Genomic DNA, 23,710 nt, shown 5'->3' on the forward strand with positions numbered 1-23,710 from the left:
TAGTGCACTATCATTAGTATCAATAGGAAGAATAGTGTCCCACCATTGGTGTCAGTGGGAAGAAAAGTGCCCCACCATTGGTCTCAGTGGGAAGAAAAGTGCCCCACCATTGGTGTCAGTGGGAGGAAAAGTGCCCCACCATTGGTGTCAGTGGGAGGAATAGTGCCCCACCATTGGTGTCAGTGGGAGGAATAGTGCCCCACCATTGGTGTCAGTGGGAGGAATAGTGCCCCACCATTGGTGTCAGTGGGAGGAATAGTGCCCCACCATTGGTGTCAGTGGGAGGAATAGCGTTCCATCATTGGTGTCAGTCGAGGAATAGCGCACCATCATTGGTGTTAGTGGGAGGAATAATATTCCATCATTGGTATCAGTGGAGGAATAGTGCCCCATTGTCAATGTCTGGAACAACAGTATGCCCCAATGTTCCTGACAGTGGGGGATATAGTGTCCCAAGGGCCGGATAAAACCAAGCAAAGGGCCACAGTTTGGAGACCACTGATCTAGAGGGACAATGAAGCAAAGACAGCAGCCCGATGAGCTAATCCTATGGTATTGCAAGTGGCACCTAAACTTAACCATAAAATTACAATAAATAAATGACACAATGCTACAAATTATGGCTTAAAAATATAGCCACAACACTTTTATTGGTTTTAAGACATCTTGAAATCATATCAAACTTTCATAACTGAAAGCATTCACTCATTACATTTAAATAGCAACTATTATTCAGCAATTATTCCATCAATCTTAAAGTGGTTGCAAGCCCTTACCTATACCCAGTGAAGTGACTGGCCTCAAGTGAAATACTGAGATGAAACAAACCCTCCTACATAAGTTGTAGCTGTTGTGTTCCCTTCTCTACATCAGTTCAATGTGGTGAATTGATAAAGCTTGCCCGAGAGTTCAGAAAAAAAGGGGAGAAGAGCTGAAATTACACTCTGCAGAGCTCAGTGAAGAGAGCGTTGAGAACTGATTGGAGGGAAAAGAATCCCAGCACACAGGACCAGATCTGAGGCTGTTAATCTGCTGGAGGTCCCACTCTTATCACCATTTTTCTCTTGGTGTCCGAAGTAACTTGAAACAGCAGACAGAAATTACACTCCGTACTCTTAATAGAGACAAGTAAGAATGCACTATAGAATGATATACTTTGTTCATATTTCATGTCTGAGATTTTAGAGACCATTTACACTTCTGCGACTTGTCATGCGGCTTTGGGGCCCAAAGTCGCATGACAAGTTGCACTCCATGTTTTCCAATGAGTACTATTCATATCTGTGTGGCTTCAAGTCACAGTGACGTGAAAGTAGCTCCTGCACTACTGTGATCTGACTTTTCATGCTACTTGAGGGCCATGGACTTCAATGTAAACCCTCCAAAGTTGCATGAAAGGTGCACCCGATTGGTATACATGTGACTTGTGTGCGACTTTGTAGGACTCAAAGAATCATCTTTGGTCAAAGCCACACTGTACAGTCGCACAAGTGTGAATGGCGCCTTAAGGTTTACAACCACTTTAAATTCAGATTTGGCCCCCTTTGGTTAAGGGTGGTATACCATATATAAAGTGCCTGCAACCAAGGGTGAAAGGGAGGGGAAGCTCGCTGTGATGTAGCTGGTCCACTGAAGTCCTGTCCACTGATCCTGAGCTTTATATAGGAAGCATCACAAGGAAAAATAGTTCCAGAGAAAGCAAAAGGAAACCTTATTGCCACCACTGACACAACAGGTAAATTCTGAGCTGATTTAAAGGGAGTGGAGAAAGAGGGAAGAGGGACCCTATAAGCCCATGGACGGGGGTGGGGGTCCAAATAAATTGTATCCCCACCTTTCCTTTCTGCGCCTTCCTGATGTTAGCATGTTCCTTGTTAGTACACCAGCACTGCAGCACAATTCACTGGTTCCTTGTGCTGCTTCCCACTCTCCCAGACTGAGCTCAGCTGTAGAGGGGATTGCAAGGAGTTGATACCAAGTCATATTGAGTGCTTACACTAGTTGCTTTTAAAAATACTTTTTTTTAATACACTGAATATTTTTTTTTAATGAACACATATTTATATAGAATTCTAGGCAAGAACACAATTCATACAATCATTGCTAGCCCTAAACCTCTCATTTTTGGCAGATCAGACACTTGTTCACTAATAGACACTAGGGGCTATTTTATTATAAAGCAGGAAATGTGACTTTCAGCAAACATACATTGGTGGTGAATAAATCACTGTCATTTACATTTCGTGCACCTGGAAGAATCACCTGCGGTAATGTTTGATGACTGTCATCTCTACATCTTTATAAATATGTCCTGACCAGGGGCAGACTGACCATTTGGAAACTCGGGCACTGCCCGAGGGCCCGGGGTCAGCAGGGGGCTCCATGAGATGCCCCTGGTACCTTTTTTATAGGATTTTTTGAGTTTGGGCAAGGACACAGGGGCCCCATGATGCCCTATTGCCCGGGGGGCCCCATGAGTTGTCAGTCCGCACCTGGTCCTGACCAAGCATATCTTACTTCTGCTGCTCTCCTTGTGTAGCCCAAGTCTGCTTATTACTGCACACTCTGAGAACTACTACAGACATATAGTAGGGAGCAGTGGAATATGCGCAACTGCCATAATAACCAATGATGATAATGTATGTGCATGATGTATGACACCATACACAAGGGGTCACCTAAAATTCACCAGGAATGGGGAACAGTGCAACCTGATAAGACTGTGACCATCCAGACTAGTGTGCTCCAGGTCAACCTATGAGTTAAGTTCATTGGATTGCTCATATCCAAAAATAACTGCCACTTATCAAGCAATTACAGAACAGGGCTTGGTTGAGATGTTAATAAGAATACCCACACAGCATTCAGTGTTCACTTTACAATCAGTGGTGAATTTAGGTTTTGTGCTGCCCTAGGTAACAAAAAAAAAAAAATCAATGGCCGCCCCTTCCCCCCCAGGAGAGAAAGAGAGAGACTCACTTTCATAGTTAGTCTGGCTGAAAAAAACAAAAGTCCATCCAGTTCAACCATAAAAAAAAGTTACAATCCTATACCCACAGTTGATCCAGAGGAAGGCAAAACAACCCAGCAAAGCATGACCCAATTTGCTGCTGCAGGGGAAAAAATTCCTTCCTGATCCCTGAGAGGCAATCGGATATTCCCTGGATCAACTTTACCTATAACTAGTAACCAGTTATATTCTGAGTATCCAAGAAAGAATCCAGGCCTTCACAGGTCTCTAGAATGAAACCATTTTAAATGTCTTCATTCCCACCAACAGCCCTCTGCTCACTCACCTGGCTCCCTTCCCGGAGCCTCATGACCGCTCCCCTCACGCCACTCTTCCACCCAGCCCCAGTGCCCCCGGAGCCTCCTGATACACAGCGCCATCCGCTCCCGGTCACCTGTGCAACGTCACCACAGAGGAACCGGCAGCTGAAGGCAGGGCACAGGGACCGCAGGACAGTCTACGTCCCTTCTTTGGGGGGGTAATACTACCCCCCCTGAAAAATGCCGCCCAAGGCGAGCGCCTTGTTTGCCTCGCAGAAAATATGCCCCTTATTACAATATAAGATGTGGGTACCACCATGTCCACCTTTACTGACTGCCTCATAAAAAGCACTGCCTCCGACTGTTTTGTTCCTCACCCTCAAACTCTATTCTAAGAGAGGAGAAGTTTCTGTGTATGTGTTGGGGTAGAAAAGATAGTTCATCTTGCTAGTGCTGTTCTTCTCTAGCGACCCACCAAGCTGTGTATTGCTGCCAAGGTGAGATGCATGCAGCCCAAAGACCTCATGTCAAGTATGGTTGCACTACTGTATTTGAGATCTTAAGGGTACATTCTATAACATGATATGGTAATGATATAACATGATATTAGTCAATGTAAGAAATTACACACACTTAGATTCCACTACAGTGTCCTGAAAGCCAGCTGTACAGCATAGAATGACCCCAAGAGGTTATAGTCCCACCTTAGTGCTCTATGCTCACTCAGGCTACACGGTCTCCAGAGACAAGTACATAGCAGTTAAGTAAATGTTTGCGTTCCCCCGGAGAGATTGACCAAAATGTCAAATCTGTTTTGGTTGTATTACTTTCAAGCCACACAGTACAAAGAAAAAATTGCAACTATTTAATACATTGAAGCTTTCTGCTGTATCTCACAGGTATCAAGTGTCTGCTCCAGCCTTTTTGGCAGCAACCTGTCCTCCTTCTGTAGAAGGCAATGCAGAAATTTATGATGCTGTTTCTTGTTCTCCATGTGGTTAGTTGCCCATGTCATTATGGTTGCTATACACAGAGATGTCTATGCATTAATAGCATACTAGCACTTTTCTCAGTGTGCCACATGCACACACCATGTCCCACATATCATGCATGCACATCTTAGTATACATCAGGGGTCTTGAATTAAAATTTACACAGGTCCGGTCAGCAAAATCTCCTTCCAGCAGAGGTCCGGATCTTGTTGGCAATATAACACATCACAGTCCCCCGGTACATTATCATTTGTAGCGTACCTTTCATACTGTAGTCCCCTCTAAATCACAGTCACCTCTTTAAAGAAGTCCCACAGTGTCCTCAGTTCCCCTTCGCATCACTGCCCCCCTTTACATCGCAGTGCCCCTTTAAATATCACAGTGCCCCTTAACACAACATAGCACCCCTAACACAACACAGTGCACCTAACACAACATAGCACCCCTTAACACAACACAATGCACCTAACACAACTTAGCACCCCTAACACAACATAGCACCCCCCATCACAACACAGTGCCCCATCACAACACAGTGTCCCCATCACAACACAGTGCCCCTAAACACAACACAGTGCCCCAACACAACATATCACCCCTAACACAACACAGTGCCCCTAACACAACATAGCACCCCTAACACAACACAGTGCCCCTAACACAACATAGCACCCCTAACACAACACAGTGCCCCTTAACACAACATAGCACCCCTAACACAACACAGTGCACCTAACACAACATAGCACCCCTAAGACAACACAGAGCCCCAACACAACATAGCACCCTTTAACACAACACAGTGCCACTTAACACAACACAGTGCCACTAAGACAACATAGCACCCCTAACACAACACAGCACCCCTAACACAACACAGCGCCCCTAACACAACACAGCACCCCTAGCACAAAATAGCACCCCCTAACACAACACAGTGCCCCTTAACACAACACAGCACCCCCATCACAACACAGCGCCCATAAACACAACACAGCGCCCATAAACACAACACAGTGCCCCTTAACATAACACAGTGCCCCTTAACACAACACAGTGCCCCTTAACACCACACGGTGCCCCTTAACACAACACGGTGCCCCTTAACACAACACGGTGCCCCTTAACACAACACAGCACCCCCATCACAACACAGCACCCCTTAACACAACACAGCGCCCCTAACACAACACAGCGCCCCTATCACAACACAGTGCCCCTATCACAACACAGCACCCCCATCACAACACAGCGCCCCTTAACACAACACAGTGCCCCTAACACAACATAACACCCCTAACACAACACAGTGCCCCTTAACACAACATAGCACCCCCATCACAACAAAGCACCCCCATCAAAACACAGTGCCCCCTTAACACAGTGCCCCTTTTAATATAATCCTTCCTCTGCACAGTCCTATGGTACCTTAGGCAGAGCAGAGGCACTAATCCTTCTGGGGTGTCCTCTCCTGGGCCTCCAGCCCACCACCGATGTCATCCTCATAGCGGGCGGGGGTGGGAGGAGCTGCAGATTGGGACTGAGGGGCGGGAGCTGTCCAAGTTATTTTGTTAACAAGCGGGAGATTGCCTGGCTTGCTATATATACAGTTAGGTCGATATATATTTGGACCCAGGCACAATTTTAGATTTTTTCAGGTATTTACCAAAACATATTCAAGCTATAGTTATATAATAGATATGGGCTGAAAGTGCACACTCCCAGGTTTAATTTGAGGTTTTGTACATCCAAACTGGAGGAAGGGTTTAGGAATTACAGCTCTTACGAGTAGCCTTCCCCCCTTTTTCAAGGAACCAAAAGTAATTGGACAACTGAATATGATCATAAATAAAATGTTCATTTTTAATATTTTGATGAGAATCCTTTACTGGCAATGACTGCCTGAAGTCTGAAACCCATGGACATTACCAACGACTGGGTTTCCTCCTTTCTGATGCTTTGACAGGCTCTAACGACAGCTGTCTTCAGTTGTTTTTTGTTTGTGGGTCTTTCTACCTTTAGTTTTGCCTTCAGCAAGTGAAATTCATGCTTAATTGGGTTGAGATCAGGTGACTGACTCAGCCATTACAGAATATTCCACTTCTTTTCCTTCAAAAGCTCCTGGGTTGCTTTTGCAGTGTGTTTGGATCATTGTCCATCTGTACTGTGAAGTGCTGTCCAATCAACTTTGCTGCATTTGGCTGAATCTGGGCTGACAGTATTTGTGACGGGAGTGACTTTTGGGGGGTGGGGGGACCGCTTGGACAGCTCATGTCCCCCTCATTATGTTTAACCCACCCTGTGCCTGTTAAGGGGTACAGGGTGTAAATGTGAATGTCCCAGTCTTGTGTATAGTGTGTGTTCCTTTGTCCCTGCCATGTGGTTGCCAATTGTCTAATGCCATGTATTGTTTTCTGCCACATGGCTGTCCATTGTTTGCTTGCCATGTGCTATCCCATTGTTCTGTGTCTTGGTTGGATGTGGAGAGGTGATGAGGTGTTTCCTGTCTATACTGTAGCCCTTCCCACTGATGGGGCGGGCTGATGATGTGTTTCCTGTCCCTGGTTTTCTTTCCCCGCCTTCTGTGTATATCCTGTGTGTTGTGTTAAAAATAAAGAGTTGTTGGCTTCCTGTTTTAAGAAGAGCTGGGTGCTGTCTTTTTCCTGAGGGATTTCAAGCGTGGGGTCCGTGCATGGTGTTCGGACAGGGGAAGCTGCGGTATAACGAAATATACCCAAGAGTGGTTGGGTTCCGGTTCTGTTACAGTATCTCTCTAAACATTACAGATTTCATCTGGCTGCTTCTGTCTTCTGTCACATCATCAATAAACACCAATGACCCAGTGCCACTGGAAGCCATGCATGCTCATGCCATCACACTGCGTCCTCCATGTTTTACAGATGACATTGTGTGCTTTGGATCATGAGCTGTTCCAAGTCTTCTCCACACTTTTTTCTTCCCGTCATTCTGGTACAGATTAATCTTAGTTTCATCCATCCAAAGGATGCTTTTCCAGAACTGGTCTGGCTTTTTTAGATAATATCTAATCTGGCTTTTCTATTCTTCAGGCTTATGAATGGTTTGCACCTTGTGGTGAACCCTCTGTATTTGCTCTTGTGAGGTATTCTCTTGATTGTAGACTTTGACAATGATACCCTCACCTCCTGGAGAGTGTCCTTCACTTGTCTGGATGTCGTGAATGGGTTTTTCTTTACCATAGAGAGGATCCTGCAATCATCCACCACTGTTGTCTTCCAAGGACGTCCATGACTTTTTATGTTGCTGATCTCAGCTGTGCATTCTTTCCTCAGAATGTACCAAACTGTTGATGTGGCCACTCCTAATGTTGCTGCTATCTCTCTGATGGATTTGTTTTGTTTTTGAAGCCTTACAATTGCCTGTTTCACTTGCATGGAGAGCTCCTTTGAACACGTAATGTAGGTTCACAGCCATTTAGTAGATTCCAAATGCAAATACCACATTTAGAATCAACTCCAGACCTTTTACCTGCTTAACTGATGAAGAACTAACTAAGGAGTAGCCCACACCTGGCCATGAAACAGCTTTTGATTCAATTGTCCAATTACTTTTGGTGCCTTGAAAAAGGGGTGGATGGCTACTCTTAAGAGCTGTAATTCCTAAACCTTTTCTCCAATTTGTACATACCCTCAAATTAAACCTGAGAGTGTGCACTTTCATCCCATATCCATTATAGAACTATAGCTTGAATATGTTTTGGTGTTATGATCCGCCAGGTGGTGCCTCAGGCTGCCAACTGACAGACCTACTCAGAGCGTGGGGTCTAAGCCCGGGCTGTGCTTTCACCAGAGCCCCTGATGGTGGGGATGGACTTGAAACAGTCCCGGGCCAGGTCACGACCTCCGAGCAGGCCCGCCAGTGGCTGAGGAGACCCTTGGGGACAGGTACCGGGAGAGCCAGATATGAAGAGGATGGCGGCCCCAGCAGGGTAGTAACGGATTGTGGGCCCGTGGGGGTAAGCGGGGTACAGAATCGGTAGGCGAGAGTAGTCGGGTAACACGCAGGGTCAGCAGGGAAGTCAATCCGTAGAATGGTCAGGGCAATCCGGGTCAAACGCAGGAGCAAGCAGAATAGTCAGGACAATCCGGGTCAAAACGCAGGAGCAGGCAGAGTAGTCAGGACAATCCGGGTCAAACGCAGGAGCAGGCAGAATAGTCAGGGTCAATCAGGGTCACAGGATAGGTGCAGGAACTCAGGATCACAGAAGACCTTGCGGCAATCTGTGACAGTGCAGGGCATCTTTAAATAGTGCGCCCTGCACTGTCATTGGCCGGCTAGGACGCGCCCCCGGCTGTCATTGGACGCCTGAGGCGCGCCCGCGGCTCCTACTGCGCATGCGCGGCGTCCTGTCATCCGCGGCTCGCCGGGACCTAGTGCCCGTGTCCCGGCGCGAGCCGCCGCCACTGCGCATGCGCGAGGGACGGAGCCGCGATCGCGGACCCTGGAGCCGTGGTCCCTGACATTTGGTCAATACCTGAAAAAAACTAAAATTGTGCCTGTCTTCAGATATATATGGATCTAACTGTATGTAAAGACTCTCGCTTTCTGTCTCGAGCTGCAGAGAGTGGAAGTCTTTACATATTAACAAGCTGGGTAATCACCAGTTCCTGCCCCTCAGTCCTGGTCTGCAGCTTCTCACACCCTGTCCACTGTGAGGATGACATTGGTGGCTGAGTGAGAGGCCTGGAAGTGGATACAGCCATGGCAGTGGCATGGCTGCGGTCCGGCCAGGACTGTTCCTCGGTCTGGTTCCGGACCGTGGTCAGCCATTTGGTCCGCCACTTGTATACATCGTCAGGATGCCTTGGGTGCAGGGATAAATTGACCCATATGCGTATGCATGGAAGTCACCTAAAGCTAGCAAATCAAGGTGAAGACGAAGATGATGAAGACCAGACAAAGATGTTAGCGGCAGCGCCATAGTGATGAGGTAAAATAAGAATTTTACATAACTGAAGGGTGGGGGGGGGGGTGCACTTTTGCAGGCAAGTGTGCCATAATGTATCCAGTGCATACTTGCACATTATGGCAAGTGGTTACCCACCATGACTATTTTCCACTTTAAAATACGCCCACATCCTCCACCTGCAAAAATACTTACCTTTGTCCCCAATCCTGTTGGCACAAACCTTGCTTCAGAAAAATACCATTTGGGTCCTCTTTATCCTGAGCATGCAAACCACAACCCAATTCATTGCTAGAGAGAAATGGTTGGAGGACACCAAGAGTATGGCTCACCATGGCATATATGAGCAGGATGAAGAGGATCTGGAGAGCTGATTCATAGTCAATGCACACAGTGAAGTGAGCTGTACTCGGGGCATGTCTTAAAGGACAACTTGTACCAATGGTCGTGCTGACAGCAAGAAGATCAGCAAGACTTCTAGGCAGCTGGCATTAGGATAAACCAGCAATCACAAACCCCAATGTTTCTCTAAGGCTAGGTTCACACCTATGCAGGTTGTGTATGAGCCGTTTCTTCATTGCGTTTGCATTTTTGCACCTGCATTATTGACGCGTTTTTGCAGTGTTTTTGATGCTTTTCACATTTTTTTTTCATTTTTAAAATTTTTCTTGTTGCTAGGCAGATTTGAAATGCAAAATGCATCAAAAACGCGGCAAAAAATGCACTACATGCTTTTCTGCAGTGTCTCCAATGAAGTCTATAGCACCAAAAACGCAACTTTTTGTGTTAAAAAAAGTCCCTGACCCTTTCCAAAAATACCAGGTGAAAATGCGGAAATGTGAACCTAGGGTAAGGTAAAGTTCCCTTTAATTAAACCAAGCCAAATGTGACCTGGGACATACTTTATCTGTACTCTTTCATTTTCTTTCCACTTTAGGTTACCAAATGTCTCAGAACTTTACTAAGAATAGCAGTAGGAACAAATATTTTTTTTATTTCAGTTGTGCATAGAAAGGACCCTTGGGGTTTAATAGTGGCTCATGTAATGTACCGTGCTAAAGCAAATGTAATGGCTGTAGCATGCGCCAAAGAAGTTCCAAAGCAATAACACTGCGCATACTGTCCAGAAGAAAAATTTGGGGCTACTAATAGTAAAGCAAGAAATCCCATTGTATTGATGGTGTCACTGGAAGGAAAAATGACCCTGTATCAATGGTGCCGATTATAAGAAAAAAATGTTGCTGTGTTGGTGGTGTCACTAGAAGGAAAAAGGAGCCAAAAGGCACCCCTGAAATAATAATCTACACAAAATGTATTTGAGAAAAAGTGGCCTTGTGTGTCCTGTGTTTTGTTACAAAAAAGTTTTTGGGTTAACTAATTCACTACAGCAAATGACTGAAAAGATGAAACCTGATGATGACTTTCTGTTAGTAAGCTGCAGGCTATCACAGACACACCACAGTTGTTGTTGTCAGTCACAGTTCCTATATCCACTTTCTAACCTTCACATACCAGAGCAATCACACCAGACTGAAAGCTATATGGTGCTACTTCTTCCACTGACATTTACTCATGACATACACTCTCCGGCCACTTTATTAGGTACACCTTGCTAGTACTGGGTTGGACCCTCTTTTGCCTCCAGAACTGCCTTAATCCTTCATGGCATAGATTCAACAAGGTGTTGGAAACGTTACTCTGAGATTTTGGTTCATATTGACATGAGTTACTATTGCCTTTCTATCATCTTGAACCAGTCTGCCCATTCTTCTCTGACCTCTGACATCAACAAGGCATGTTTGTCCACACAACTGCCACTCACTGGATATTTTCTCCTTTCCAGACCATTCTCTCTAAACTCTAGAGATGGTTGTGCGTGAAAATCCCAGTAGATCAGCAGTTTTTGAAATACTCAGATCAGCCCGTCTGGCATCAACAACCGTACCACGTTCAAAGTTACTTAAATCCCTTTTCTTGCCTATTTTGATGCTCGGTTTGAAATTCAGCAAGTCGTCTTCATGACATTTAGATGCCTAAATGCATTGAGTTGCTGCCCTTTGATTGGCTGATTAGCAATTTGTGTTACCAAGCAATTGATCAGGTGTACCTAATAAAGTGGCCGGTGAGTGTATATTCAATAGATTCTCAGCCAGGGCTCCAGTAAACCCTAGGGTACCTGCAGAGGTTCCAAGAGGTTCCTTGAGCTGTGGTGTATTAATTTCCCCTCTAAACTGACCAGCAATATAAAGGGTCACTTTCACACTGACCACTAATGTTAGTCTTGGTTCACACTAGTGAGACCTGAAAGTCACGCGACTTAACAGTGCGACTTTTGCCAGGCAACTTGAGTACTACTTTGAAGCAACTCTGAAGCAACTTTCAGGGAATGCCTGGGTAATATTCCTGTAATGTGGGATCCAAATCACATCAATATAGATGAGGGGGGGGGGCATAAGTAGCTGGACTTGCCTAGGGTGCAAAATAGTCTAGCACCGGCCCTGCTCCTGGGTAACAAAGGCTGATAAAAATTGGATTACACCAAGGTCAGGGGTGTTGTCTGTCTTCCACTGGACCAAAACTGCCAGACAGGCTAGACTCTCAATTTACAGAATTCTTTTTTCAGCCTAGGTAAAGCTTATCTAAACTTAAGAACAATATATATTCTTAACTCATTACCAGCCCTTAGATGAGTTGGCCACATTAGTTTTTTTTTCAGCTTTTTCCTCTTTACCTGGAGATCTTGTTCGTAATACACTTCCTGTCCTATTGGGACAATGTATACTGTATTTATAGAGGAGCAAAGTTGCTTGCACCTGAATGGACTACAGAACACCTCCCCATCTTTACATCAGGGTCCCCATCAGAGCATCCCCTGACAGCAGGGTCCCCATCAGATTGCCCTCTACATCACGATCCCCATAAGAGTTCTCCTTTACATCAATTGTCACCATCTGAGTGCCCCTTACATATGATCAGTTATCCCCATCATAGTGGCCCCTTACATCATCAGGTGTCCCCATCACAGTGCCCCCTTACATGGACTGTCCTCATCACTACTGTCCCACCTGGGGAGGAGCCATGACTAAAATCTGGGGGGGGGCGCAGCCCACCCCAGCACCTCCCCTAGATCCAGCTGCGGTCTGCAGTGTTGAGCTGATCCTATTTGGATAGCACAATTAGGTTGATTTACTAAAACTGAAGCACTCAGAATTTGGTGCAGCTGTGCATGGTAGCCAATCAGCTTCTTTCTTCAGCAACTTTTTTCGTTAAAACCGCGGTCAGTTTACTTTGTGCTATTCGTGCCCCCTTTACCCCCTGTGCTGGGGATGCAGCAGGAGATATTAAGAAACCTTACCTGTTGTGCTGGTGACAACTCTAAAATTTGGGATGTCCCATCACTTTGGGGGAAATTTACTAAAAATCAGCTGCACTCAAAATCTGGTGCAGCTCTGCATGGTAGCCAATCAGCTTCTAACTTCAGCTTGTTCAATTAGTTTTTGACAATAATACCTGGAAGCTGATTGGTTTCTACGCAGAACTGCAGCAGATTTTGCACTCTCCAGTGTTTGTAAATCAACCCCCTTGTGTCTTTTATATGTATACAGGCTCTGTCTGCATGAACTACTGAATAAAAGAAAAGGTTCTTGAATATTTGAGATCATTTACTTTGGAATTCCTACCTGTGAGTATAGTGACACATGGATTACCTGATAGTATTGTTGCTAAAACTACAAATAGCCAGTACAAAGGACAAACACAAGCCCAAGTAATCTTTCAACTCAGAGCTCCTAAACTGGCCATACACAATCAGGTTGATTTACTAACGTCAAATAGACTTTTCACTTTGCAGGGCAATTGCTGCCAGAGCTTAGCGAATGAGGTGAAACTCTGCTGACTTCCACCATTCAATCATGTGCAAGAATAAACATTTTTTTTTTTAATTCCTTGCACGTGATTGGGTATTCTTTACAAAGTGAAACTATATCACATGAAGCACTGGGGCAAATTCCCTTACAAAGTGCAACTTCCCTTGCAAAGTGAAAAGCCTATTTGACTTTAGTAGATCAACCCTAATGTGACTATATAATGAGAAACAAAAAAAGAAATAGAAGCAAAGTGGTTACAATAGCAATCAATCAGGTTGCATCTTTCATAAATGTGTTGGGGAAACATATTCACTAGAACTGTGGCAGAGTTTGAACGACTTGCCTACTGGGGACTTTTACCCCCTTCGTGCCCAGGCCAATTTTCAGCTTTCAGCATTCACACACTTTGAATGACAATTGCACGGTCATGCAGCACTGTACCCATATGAAATTTTTATACTTTTTTGCACACAAATAGAACTTTCTTTTGGTGGTATTTAATCACCTCTGGGTGTTTTATTTTTTTGCACTATAAACAAAAAAAAGAGCATAAAATTTGAAAGAAAAAGTTTTTCTTTGTTTCTATTATAAAATTTTGCACACAGGTAATTTTTCTCACTGATGTGTGTTGATGAGGCTGCTCTGATAGGCAGCACTAATGGGCACTGATGAGGAGACACTGATAGGTAGCACTGATAGGCAGCACTAATGGACACTGATAGGCAGCACTGATGGGCACTAATGAGGTGGCACAGATAGGCAGCACTGAAGTGGCACTGATGAGGCAGCACTGGTGGGCATTGAAGAGGAGGCACTGATGATGCTGCAGTGATATGCAGCAATGATGGGGACAGATAGGTGGCACTAATGGGCAGCGCTTACTGGCGGCACTGACTGACGGCACTGACTGGCAGAATTGCTGGGCACTGGTGGGTGGCACTGCTGGGCAGCAATGAATGGCACTGATGGGTGGCACTGGTGGGAGGCACTGCTGGGTGGCACTTCTGGGCACTGATCATCAGTGCCCTGATGACTAGTGCCAATCTGCTCTATGACAGTTGCCGGTTATCAGCAGTACTTTCCTCTTGCTGTGACAGCGTGAGGAAAGTGCAGCTGATAACCGGCAACTGTATTTACATTGTGATCTGCTGTGTCATTGGACACAGCTGATCATGTGGTAAAAGGCCGTTGTGATTGGCCTTTTACCTCATCACATGATCAGCTGTGTCCATAGGACAACCTCTGTAGGGTCCAAGTATCACCTCATGCTACCAGTAGTGACGCTGACCCTAGCCAAATGCAAAACTAGTGAAAAACAGAAAAGATGAGTAGGGAAAAAAATGTCGGTGGCCTCCACCTGTAAAGCCATTCCTGTTTTGGGGGTCGCCTCATTGTTGCCCATCTAGTGCACCTGTTGTTAATTTCATTAGCTCCAAAGCAGCTGAAACTGATTAACAACCCCCTCTGCTACTTAACTGACCAGATCAATATCCCAGGAGTTTAACTGACTTGATGCTATACTCTGATTAAAAAGTGTTCCTTTAATTTTTTTGAGCAGTGTAGTTCGTAGGCAAGAAAACCTGCATTTTTGAGCATTTTTCAGGTGCTTTCATTAAAATCAATTAGGGACTTAAAGTGGTATTAAACGATTAAAGCAAGTAATAGCTGCAAGTAAACATTTATTATATTGCAGCTTACAATTCTTACATGTGATGGCTGCACTCATTTTCTTTTTTAGACTTTCTTTCTTCTATTTTCATCTGGTTATCCTTCCAGTAAGCCCCCGGTCACATCAAAGCCGATTTTGAAATCGTGCGACTTACAGTGAAGTTGCATGATTTCAAAATTGGGTGACTTGCCGAATTCAGTTGCGATTTCCAAGACATCTGACACAGATGTCTATGCAAATTGCAACAAAAGTAGTGCATGTACTACTTTAGAAATCAGTGCGGCTCTGACCAAGTCGGAACCGCACCAATATGACCGCTCTAATAGCAGACAATAGGGTACGACTTGGCATACAATTTGCAAGTCTCATGGCATGCAAATCACATGCCAAATTGCACCCGATGTGACCGAGGTGTAAGTCTGTCTGTACCAATTACAGAGATGAGACAAACCATTTAACAATGACAGGGGAGCTTAGAATGATCAGCTTTTATTTATTCATGTAAAACCTTTATGCCAAAAAAGAAAAAAACTGTCTGCTGTAACAGCTTATAAAACGTGAGCTGTAGTTTGGCACTACCCTCCCCTCAAACAGACAGTGCTGCTGTCCAAAGGTGCCCCTGTGCCAGGGGCGGACTGACCATTTGGAAACTGGGGCACTACCCGAGGGCCCGGGGTCAGTAGGGGGCCCCATGAGATGCCCCTGGTACCTTTTTCATAGGCTTTTTTGAGTTTGGGCAAGGACACAGGGGCCCCATGATCCCCTATTGCCCGGGGGCCCCATGACTTGTCAGTCCGCCCCTGCCCTGTGCTCCTTCATCCAGAGTGGGGGCACTCTAATACAGGATGTGTGTTACTGGCCAGATCACCAGGTGTTAACACACGGAAAAAATCCTAAAAAAAAAAGTAATGCAGCCAACAAATCTAATGATTGATAAGCTGCAATATCTTACATTTTTGATTTTGGGTTTATTACTGCTTACCCGGATGATTTTCCATCTCTGTGTATCCGGATAATATTAGTTTACATCACTCCCTGTCCTCATGAAGCGTACAGTCTATGGTCCCAAACTCACAAGCATACATACCAAGACCAGTCTAAACAGGAGCCACTTAGCTTACCAGCATGTCTTTGGAGTGCGGGAGGAAATTCACACAAGCACAGGGAGAACATGCAAACTCCACGCAGACAGTGTCCTGGTCAGGATTCAATCCAAGGATCCCAGTGCTGCAAGGCAGATGTGCTAAATATGAGCTGCCATTTATCAAAATCATTGCATCATCCATATCTGTAAAACAGTGGCAACTGACTGGAGCTATCCAAATGTCTTCCAATAAATCTATGCTGCTTTACGCAATATTAACCGCTTCCCGACCACCCTATAGCAGAACTACTGCTACAGGGCGACAGGGCTGTGCAAAATCACACGTATATATACATGATTTTATATTTCTGGGTAGCCACCGTTGGCAGCTTCAGCTGTCGATCACCGGGTCCCAGACGGAGATTCCCCGCAGACACCCGAAGATCGCCGGGGAACAGTGACGGGGGAGAGACCTGTGTGTAAACAATATAGATATCTCCCCTGTCAGCTCCTGCACACTGCATTGTATGGATCTGCATAGCAAAACAATACAAAGCAGCCTGCTTACATAGTAGAACACACAGCACACAGTTAATTCTTTGATCGCCCCAGATGTTAACCCCTTCCTGCCCAGTGCCATTAGTACAGTGTCAATGCTTTTTATTAGCACTAATCATTGTATTAGTGTCACTGGGGATGTCAGTGGCAGTTAGTCAGTCCCCCCAACCCCAGTGTCAGAATGCCTGCAGCAGTCCAGCAATAAGTCGCTGATCGCCGCCATTACTAGTATAAAAAAAAATTCCAGTATATATACCACCATTTGTAGACGCTATAACTTTCACATAAACCAATTAATTTACATGTATTGGCAAAGACATGTAGCAGAATACATTTTGGCCTAAATTTATGACAACATTTTTTATTTTTTTACTGGACATGTTTAATAGCAAAGAAATTCCCCCAAATTTTTTTTTTCTCGAAATTGTCGGACTTTTTTTGTTTATAGCGCAAAAAATTAAAACCGCACAGGATACCAAATACCACCAAAAGAAAGCTTCATTTGTGGGAAAAAAGGAATTTAATTTGGGTGCAGCGTTGCATGACCGTGTAATTGTCAGTTAATGTAATGCAGCACCTTAACGCAAAAAATGGCCTGGTCAGGAAGGGGGGTAAATCCTTTGGAGGACAAATGGTTAAAGTGATATTAAAGACAGGTTTATTAAAATAACAAGCATGTCGTACTTACCTGCTCTGTGTAATGGTGATCAGCTGTCCAATCACAGCTGATCACATGTAAATAGGGAAATGCCAGTTATCGGCATTTCTCTCCTCACAAGCTGTCACGCTGACAGGAGGAGAGGAGAGCCGGTAATCGGCATTCCTCGTAGGGGAAATGTACACTGATCATCAGGGCACTGATGATCAGTGTAGCCCAAGCAGTGCCACATGTCAGTGCCCATCAGTGCCACATCAATGCCACATATCAGTGCCCATCTGAGCTGCCTTTCAGTGTCACTTATCAGTGGCAGTCAGTGCCACCAATCAATGCCAGTCAGTGCCACCTATCAGTGCCAGTCAGTGTCGCCTATCAGTGTGCATCAGTGCCACCTATCAGTGCCCATCAGTACCGCCTAACAGTGCCAGTCAGTGCTGCCTATCAGTGCCAGTCAGTCCCACCTATCAGTGCCGCCTATCAGTGCCATATATGAGAGCTGCCTTTCAGTGCCCATCAGTGATGCCTGTCAATGCCCATCAGTGGCACCTACTAGTGCCTCATCAGTGCCCATCAGTGCCACCTATCAGTGCCCATCAGTGCAGCTTATCAGTGCCCATCACTGCAGCCTCATTAGCGCACATCAGTGAAGGAGAAAAATCACTTATTTACAAAATTTTATAACAAAAACTAAGAAAAATCGTGTTTGTTTTAAAAATTTTCAGTTGTTTTTGGTTTGTTTAGCAAAAAATAAAAATCCCAGAGGTGATTAAATTCCACCAAAAGAAAGCTCTATCTGTCTCATAAAAATGATAAAAATGTCATATGGGTACAGTGTTGCATGACCGCGCAATTGTCATTCAAAGTGTGACAGTGCTGAAAGCTGAAAACTGGCCTGTGCAGGAAGGGGGTATAAGTGCCCAGTAGGCAAGTGGTTAAAGAGGTTCTAAAGCGTTTTTTTCCTCTAATGCATTTTTTTTATGTGAGCCCATTTTAAAACAACCCATTTAGTTCACAACAGAAATGAAAGGCAAAGCATTTGTGTATAGATATAAATAAAACATTATTAATACATTTTTTCCCTTTTTTATAAGTGATCACATTCCCTTTATTCTCAACTGCATAAGGCGCTGAGGGAGGAGTAACTGCAGTACACTAGTATTTCCAGTGAATGGCTGTGCCAGGGAAAGGGGGGGGGGTGGGGGTGGCAGCACAAACCTGGTCATTGGAGGAGAGCAGGCTGTGTTCTCAGCACAGCAAGAATACTGACCACTCTGTGCTCTCCTGCCAAGTGTGGCCAGTTTTTAACAGGAAAGAAGAGAGACTGGCAGGAACACCAGGGAATTCACACAAAGGAAGCAAAACAAAGAGTACAGGATACATTTCTATACAAGTACATGATACAGAAGGCACATATCAGGAATATGAATGTCGTGTTGACATATTCTAGGTCAGGGGTCTGCAACTTTTAAGACATAAAGAGCCACTTGGACCCGTTTCCGAAGGGAAAAAAAAGACTGGGAGCCGCAAAACCATTGCAACATTTAAAACAAATCCGACACTGCATATATTGTTTCTTACCTTAATGCTATATACAGGATCGTGCAGTTAGCTTCATCCCCCATATAGTAATTCCTCCCCCATAGTAATTCATCCCCCCTATAGTAATTCATCCCCCCTATAGTAATTCATCCCCCATAGTAATTCATCCCCCATATAGTAATTCATCCCCCATATAGTAATTCATCCCCCATATAGTAATTCATCCCCCATAGTAATTCATCCCCCATATAGTAATTCATCCCCCACATAGTAATTCATCCCCCATAGTAATTAATCCCCCATATAGTAATTCATCCCCCATATAGTAATTCATCCCCCATATAGTAATTCATCCCCCATATAGTAATTCATCCCCCACATAGTAATTCATCCCCCATAGTAATTCATCCCCCATATAGTAATTCATCCCCCATAGTAATTCATCCCCCCTATAGTAATTCATCCCCCATATAGTAATTCATCCCCCCTATAGTAATTCATCCCCCATATAGTAATTCATCCCCCATATAGTAATTCATCCTCCATAGTAATTCATCCCCCCTATAGTAATTCATCCCCCATAGTAATTCATCCCCCATATAGTAATTCATCCCCCATATAGTAATTCATCCCCCCTATAGTAATTCATCCCCCATATAGTACTTCATCCCCAATAGTAATTCATCCCCCATATAGTAATACATCCCCCATAGTAATTCATCCCCCCTATAGTAATTCATCCTCCATAGTAATTCATCCCCCATAGTAATTCATCCCCCATATAGTAATTCATCCCCCATATAGTAATTCATCCTCCATAGTAATTCATCCCCCATATAGTAATTCATCCCCCATAGTAATTCATCCCCCATATAGTAATACATCCCCCATATAGTAATTCATCCCCCATATAGTAATTCATCCCCCATATAGTAATTCATCCCCCATATAGTAATTCATCCCCCATATAGTAATTCATCCTCCATATAGTAATTCATCCTCCATAGTAATTCATCCCCCATATAGTAATTCATCCTCCATAGTAATTCATCCCCCATATAGTAATTCATCCTCCATATAGTAATTCATCCTCCATAGTAATTCATCCCCCATATAGTAATTCATCCTCCATAGTAATTCATCCCCCATAGTAATTCATCCCCCATATAGTAATTCATCCTCCATAGTAATTCATCCCCCATAGTAATTAATCCTCCATATAATAATTCATCCCCCATAGTAATTCATCCCCCATATAGTAATTCATCCTCCATATAGTAATTCATCCTCCATAGTAATTCATCCCCCCTATAGTAATTCATCCTCCATAGTAATTCATCCCCCATAGTAATTCATCCCCCATATAGTAATTCATCCTCCATAGTAATTCATCCCCCATAGTAATTAATCCTCCATATAATAATTCATCCCCCATAGTAATTCATCCCCCCTATAGTAATTAATTCCCCATATTGTCTCAATTCACTTACCTTTGCTCCGCGCGTTCCTCTCGCTGTGTTCCCGCGCTGTGTTCCGGTCTTCAGGGCGGACTGTGAGAGGAGTTCGTCACGCTGCCCCGCCTACATCCTGGCTGCCCTGCCTACATCCTGACAGCTAATGTTCCACGCTCCGCGGGCCGGATTAAAAGAGTCCTGACTTTTGAGGCGGCCGCCCGAGAGGAGGGAGGGGAGCGGGCGCCCGGCACACAGAAGAGCCGCATGTGGCTTGCGATCCGCGGCTTGCCGACCACTGAAACCCTATTGCCTGTCACCTGGTGGGCAGTGTGCTCCGGAGCCGCAGCAAAGATGAAAAAGAGCCGCATGCGGCTCTGGAGCCGCGGGTTGCCGACACCCGTTCTAGGTGAACCCCCCCCACTACCTATCCTACTCCACCCCCATCCCTAATCATTTACCTGACTCATCCCACCAGTCTCCTCTTTTCCTGGTCTCACAGGAGTAATTGAAAGCAGCAGGAGCCATAGGCTTTTGCTGCTGTCAGTCAAACTCCTGTGAGGGGGGAGTAGGGGCATGGCTTGCTAGTGCTGTGTGTGTCTATGGAAGCACACAACCCAGATTGGGAACGCAGTCACACTTGTGCTCCCTTAGCACACAGGTAGAAAGAAGATGAAGAACGGGAGGATAGCACTGGCAAGGGATTGCTAAAGAGGAGATAATGGATTGCTATGTGCAATATCGTTGCACAGAGCAGGTAAGTATAACATCTTTTTATTTAATGTGTTACTAAACCCAGGACCCTGCATTCACTATATCTGGTCTCCCACAGTACACACAACATGGAAATACAATTATTTTAGTAAATATAAACTACTAAATACCTCTTATCATCAGCAGTTAGAGCAGTCTTGTGACTTCTATCAGTCTCCAGCAGAGCACAAGTTAAAGCTTGTAGGATAAGTTTTCATTTTGCTCTAGGAGGATGCAGAACCTCTGACCTCTGTCTGGACAGTGCTGATTGGCCCTGTGCTGATCGCATGCACTCTCCCAAGAAAAAAAAAACACCTCTCTAGCAATACACACCAAACTGAGCATGTGCAGAGTGACTCCACACAATATATCTTTATCAGGAGATAAGAGGGAGGCACTGGAAGAAGGGGAGGATCAGAGAAGTCAAAACTAAACAGCCTTTTTACACAATGCAGAGGATTAACCCCTTAGGTTCCACAGTGAGTATAACAAGCATGCTTTACTGCATATACAGACTGGTTTCATGGTTGTGGATTTAGTAACACTTTAAACACACAAAAAATGACCTTTAGTATCTCTTTAAGAAGTGTTCTCAGGCACTTCTTGACAGAGTGACTGTTGTATGGCGCTTGGCGCAGTTTGTGAAAGACACATGCTACCAGAAAAGGATGCACGTACCTTTCTCTATCATAAAAACACATACATTTTGCATGTATTATTTTCATTTTTTTCATTGCAACTGGAATAAAAAGTCACCTACAATTTTTCATTGACATGGAATGATGAAAATCCAAAAGAATTCAACAAAATGAATCTTTTTCTTTTGTGTGTTGTTTTGTAGGGAGAGAACATTTGCAACCAAATAATCAATAAGTGTTTATGGGTCCATGTATGATCAACACAAGAAAGACACACTCCTCTTAGATTATAAGCTCCCAGGATCAGGCCCTCTTGTATTGAACTGTATTGTTGCTGTATTGTCTCCCGTTATATTGTAATGCGCTGAGCAAACTGTTGGCGCTATATAAATCCTGTATAATAATAATTGTGTTACAGTACAGCGAGGAAGAAAGGATCAGAATTGAACTTTCCCATTGATGAGGTCAGCCAGGCATGGCCAGCACACTCCTCATAGAGATCCTGGTGAGCTGACAACAGTTGTGTTTGTTTTTCCCCTCCTGTCTGTCTGTACACAGAGCACACTGCTAGAAGTGACACCTCCTGATTCGGATTCCAGGCTGTGCTCTCTTGTAGTCACACTGAAGGGGAGCAGAGGAGGGATCTGTCACATCACAGGCGGGGCACATCTTTGCATATCTTGGGTTGCTCTCATAAAATTTTCACAACATAAACACAGCCTATCAAATGGATTGTGCCTGTTTTTCCATGAGCTCAGCTTGGTTGCAGCAATCAGTATCTCAGGGCAGATCTCCCTGCTGAGCTCTCTGCCTCACTTCCCATCCTTCATCAAAGTTGGCTGCAGCTGTTCTGGACATCCATGTGCTGACTGCTCCAGGGAATTCTTCTATCTGGGAGCTGATGATCACAATGATTGGCTCCGAAGAAATCCATCAGTTTGGCTTCATTGTGGATACAATCTCCAAGAGCCAGGTAAGAGCATTGTGCTGATGGGACCAAAGCTGGGAGTGACAATAATATCAGATCCAGTATTCAATCAGAGCTGTATGGCTGCTGATCTCTCCCTGGACAGAGAATGGGATCATTGTCAGGAGTGGTCGGGATCTCAGTGCCAACTGTCATCAGCTTGCATCCTCTTAGCAAGTCATACAAGCTGGGATTGCTTCTGAAAAAACTTCTTTGTCCATTGTGGATATGTTTAGTACAATGGATAATGCGTTGATTCCGTACTGGAGAATAGCCCCATATACACGTTGAGAATATCGGACGAATGATCGTCTGGTTTTTTTTGCATGCTAGTCTCATAACGAAAGTGAAGAGGTCACTAAAGTTATGAAAATTCTCGTACAACAGCATAAAAATTTGGAAGTGATGTAATTGTATTGTATTTTCAGCCGAAAACTGTACCGGCTAACCCAGTGGCGTCCTGAGGCAGGTGTGGGGGGTACGCGCCACACCGGGTGACCCCGACCGCACGGGGGACACCAGACCCGCTCCACAAAAAGGTAAGTTGTAAAGCAAGCCGACGCTCCCCGTAGGATGAATCCGATCCATTCTGCGGGGATCGTCGGCATGCAACCTATACGGGGTGATACCGGACACGCTCCACAAAAAGGTAAGTTGTAAATCAAGCCGACGATCCTCGCAGGATGGATCCGATCCATCCTGCGGGGATCGTTGGCTTTGTTTACAACTTACCTTTTCGTGGCGCGGGTCCGGTATCACTCCGTATAGGTTGCATGCCGACGATCCCTGCACGATGGATCGGATCTGCGGATTGGGGAGCATAAAGGATCGGAGTCCGATCCATTATGCTCAATCCACAGATCCGATCCATTCTGCGGGGATCGTCCGAGGGGGTGTCACCAAGTGTTATCGCACCGGGTGACACCAACCCTAGGGACGCCCCTGGGTTAACCACTTGCCCTCCAGAGGATTTACCCCCCTTCCTGACCAGGCCATTTTTTGCAATACGTTACTTTAACTGACAATTGCGCGGTCATGCAACGCTGTACATAAATTAAATTTATGTTACTTTTTTTTAGCACAAACAGATTTCTTTTGGTGGTATATGATCATCTCTGCAGTTTTTATTGTTTGCACTATAAACAAAAAAAGACCATCAATTTTGAAAAAAAAACAATATTTTTGATGTTTTGCTATACAACATATCCAATAAAAAAATAAAACTTCTTCATAAATTTAGGCCAAAATGTATTCTGCTACATGTCTTTACGTAGAAAAAAAAAATGCTGATACGTGTAAATTAATTGGTTTACGTGAGAG

At 44.6% G+C, this 23,710-nt stretch overlaps 1 protein-coding gene across 2 annotated transcripts in view; it reads left to right on the forward strand.

Moving 5' to 3' along the window:
- Positions 1-21,993: 21,993 nt before the first annotated feature.
- The window catches only part of TRIM36 (tripartite motif containing 36), a 145,355-nt gene continuing 143,638 nt past the window's right edge, over positions 21,994-23,710 (forward strand). The window contains exon 1 of one of the 2 annotated variants that reach the window (XM_089684726.1): positions 21,994-22,396. In XM_089684726.1, coding sequence (XP_089540852.1) covers positions 22,325-22,396 — 72 coding nt within the window. In that variant the 5' untranslated portion in view covers positions 21,994-22,324. The remainder of the gene's footprint in view (positions 22,397-23,710) is intronic. The other variant, XM_089684723.1, reaches the window with a different exon arrangement.

The sequence above is a fragment of the Staurois parvus genome, unplaced genomic scaffold, assembly GCF_062004578.1.
Source record: "Staurois parvus isolate SC_StPar_1 unplaced genomic scaffold, SC_StPar_1.0 ptg000354l, whole genome shotgun sequence".
Taxonomy (NCBI): Eukaryota; Metazoa; Chordata; class Amphibia; order Anura; family Ranidae; genus Staurois; species Staurois parvus.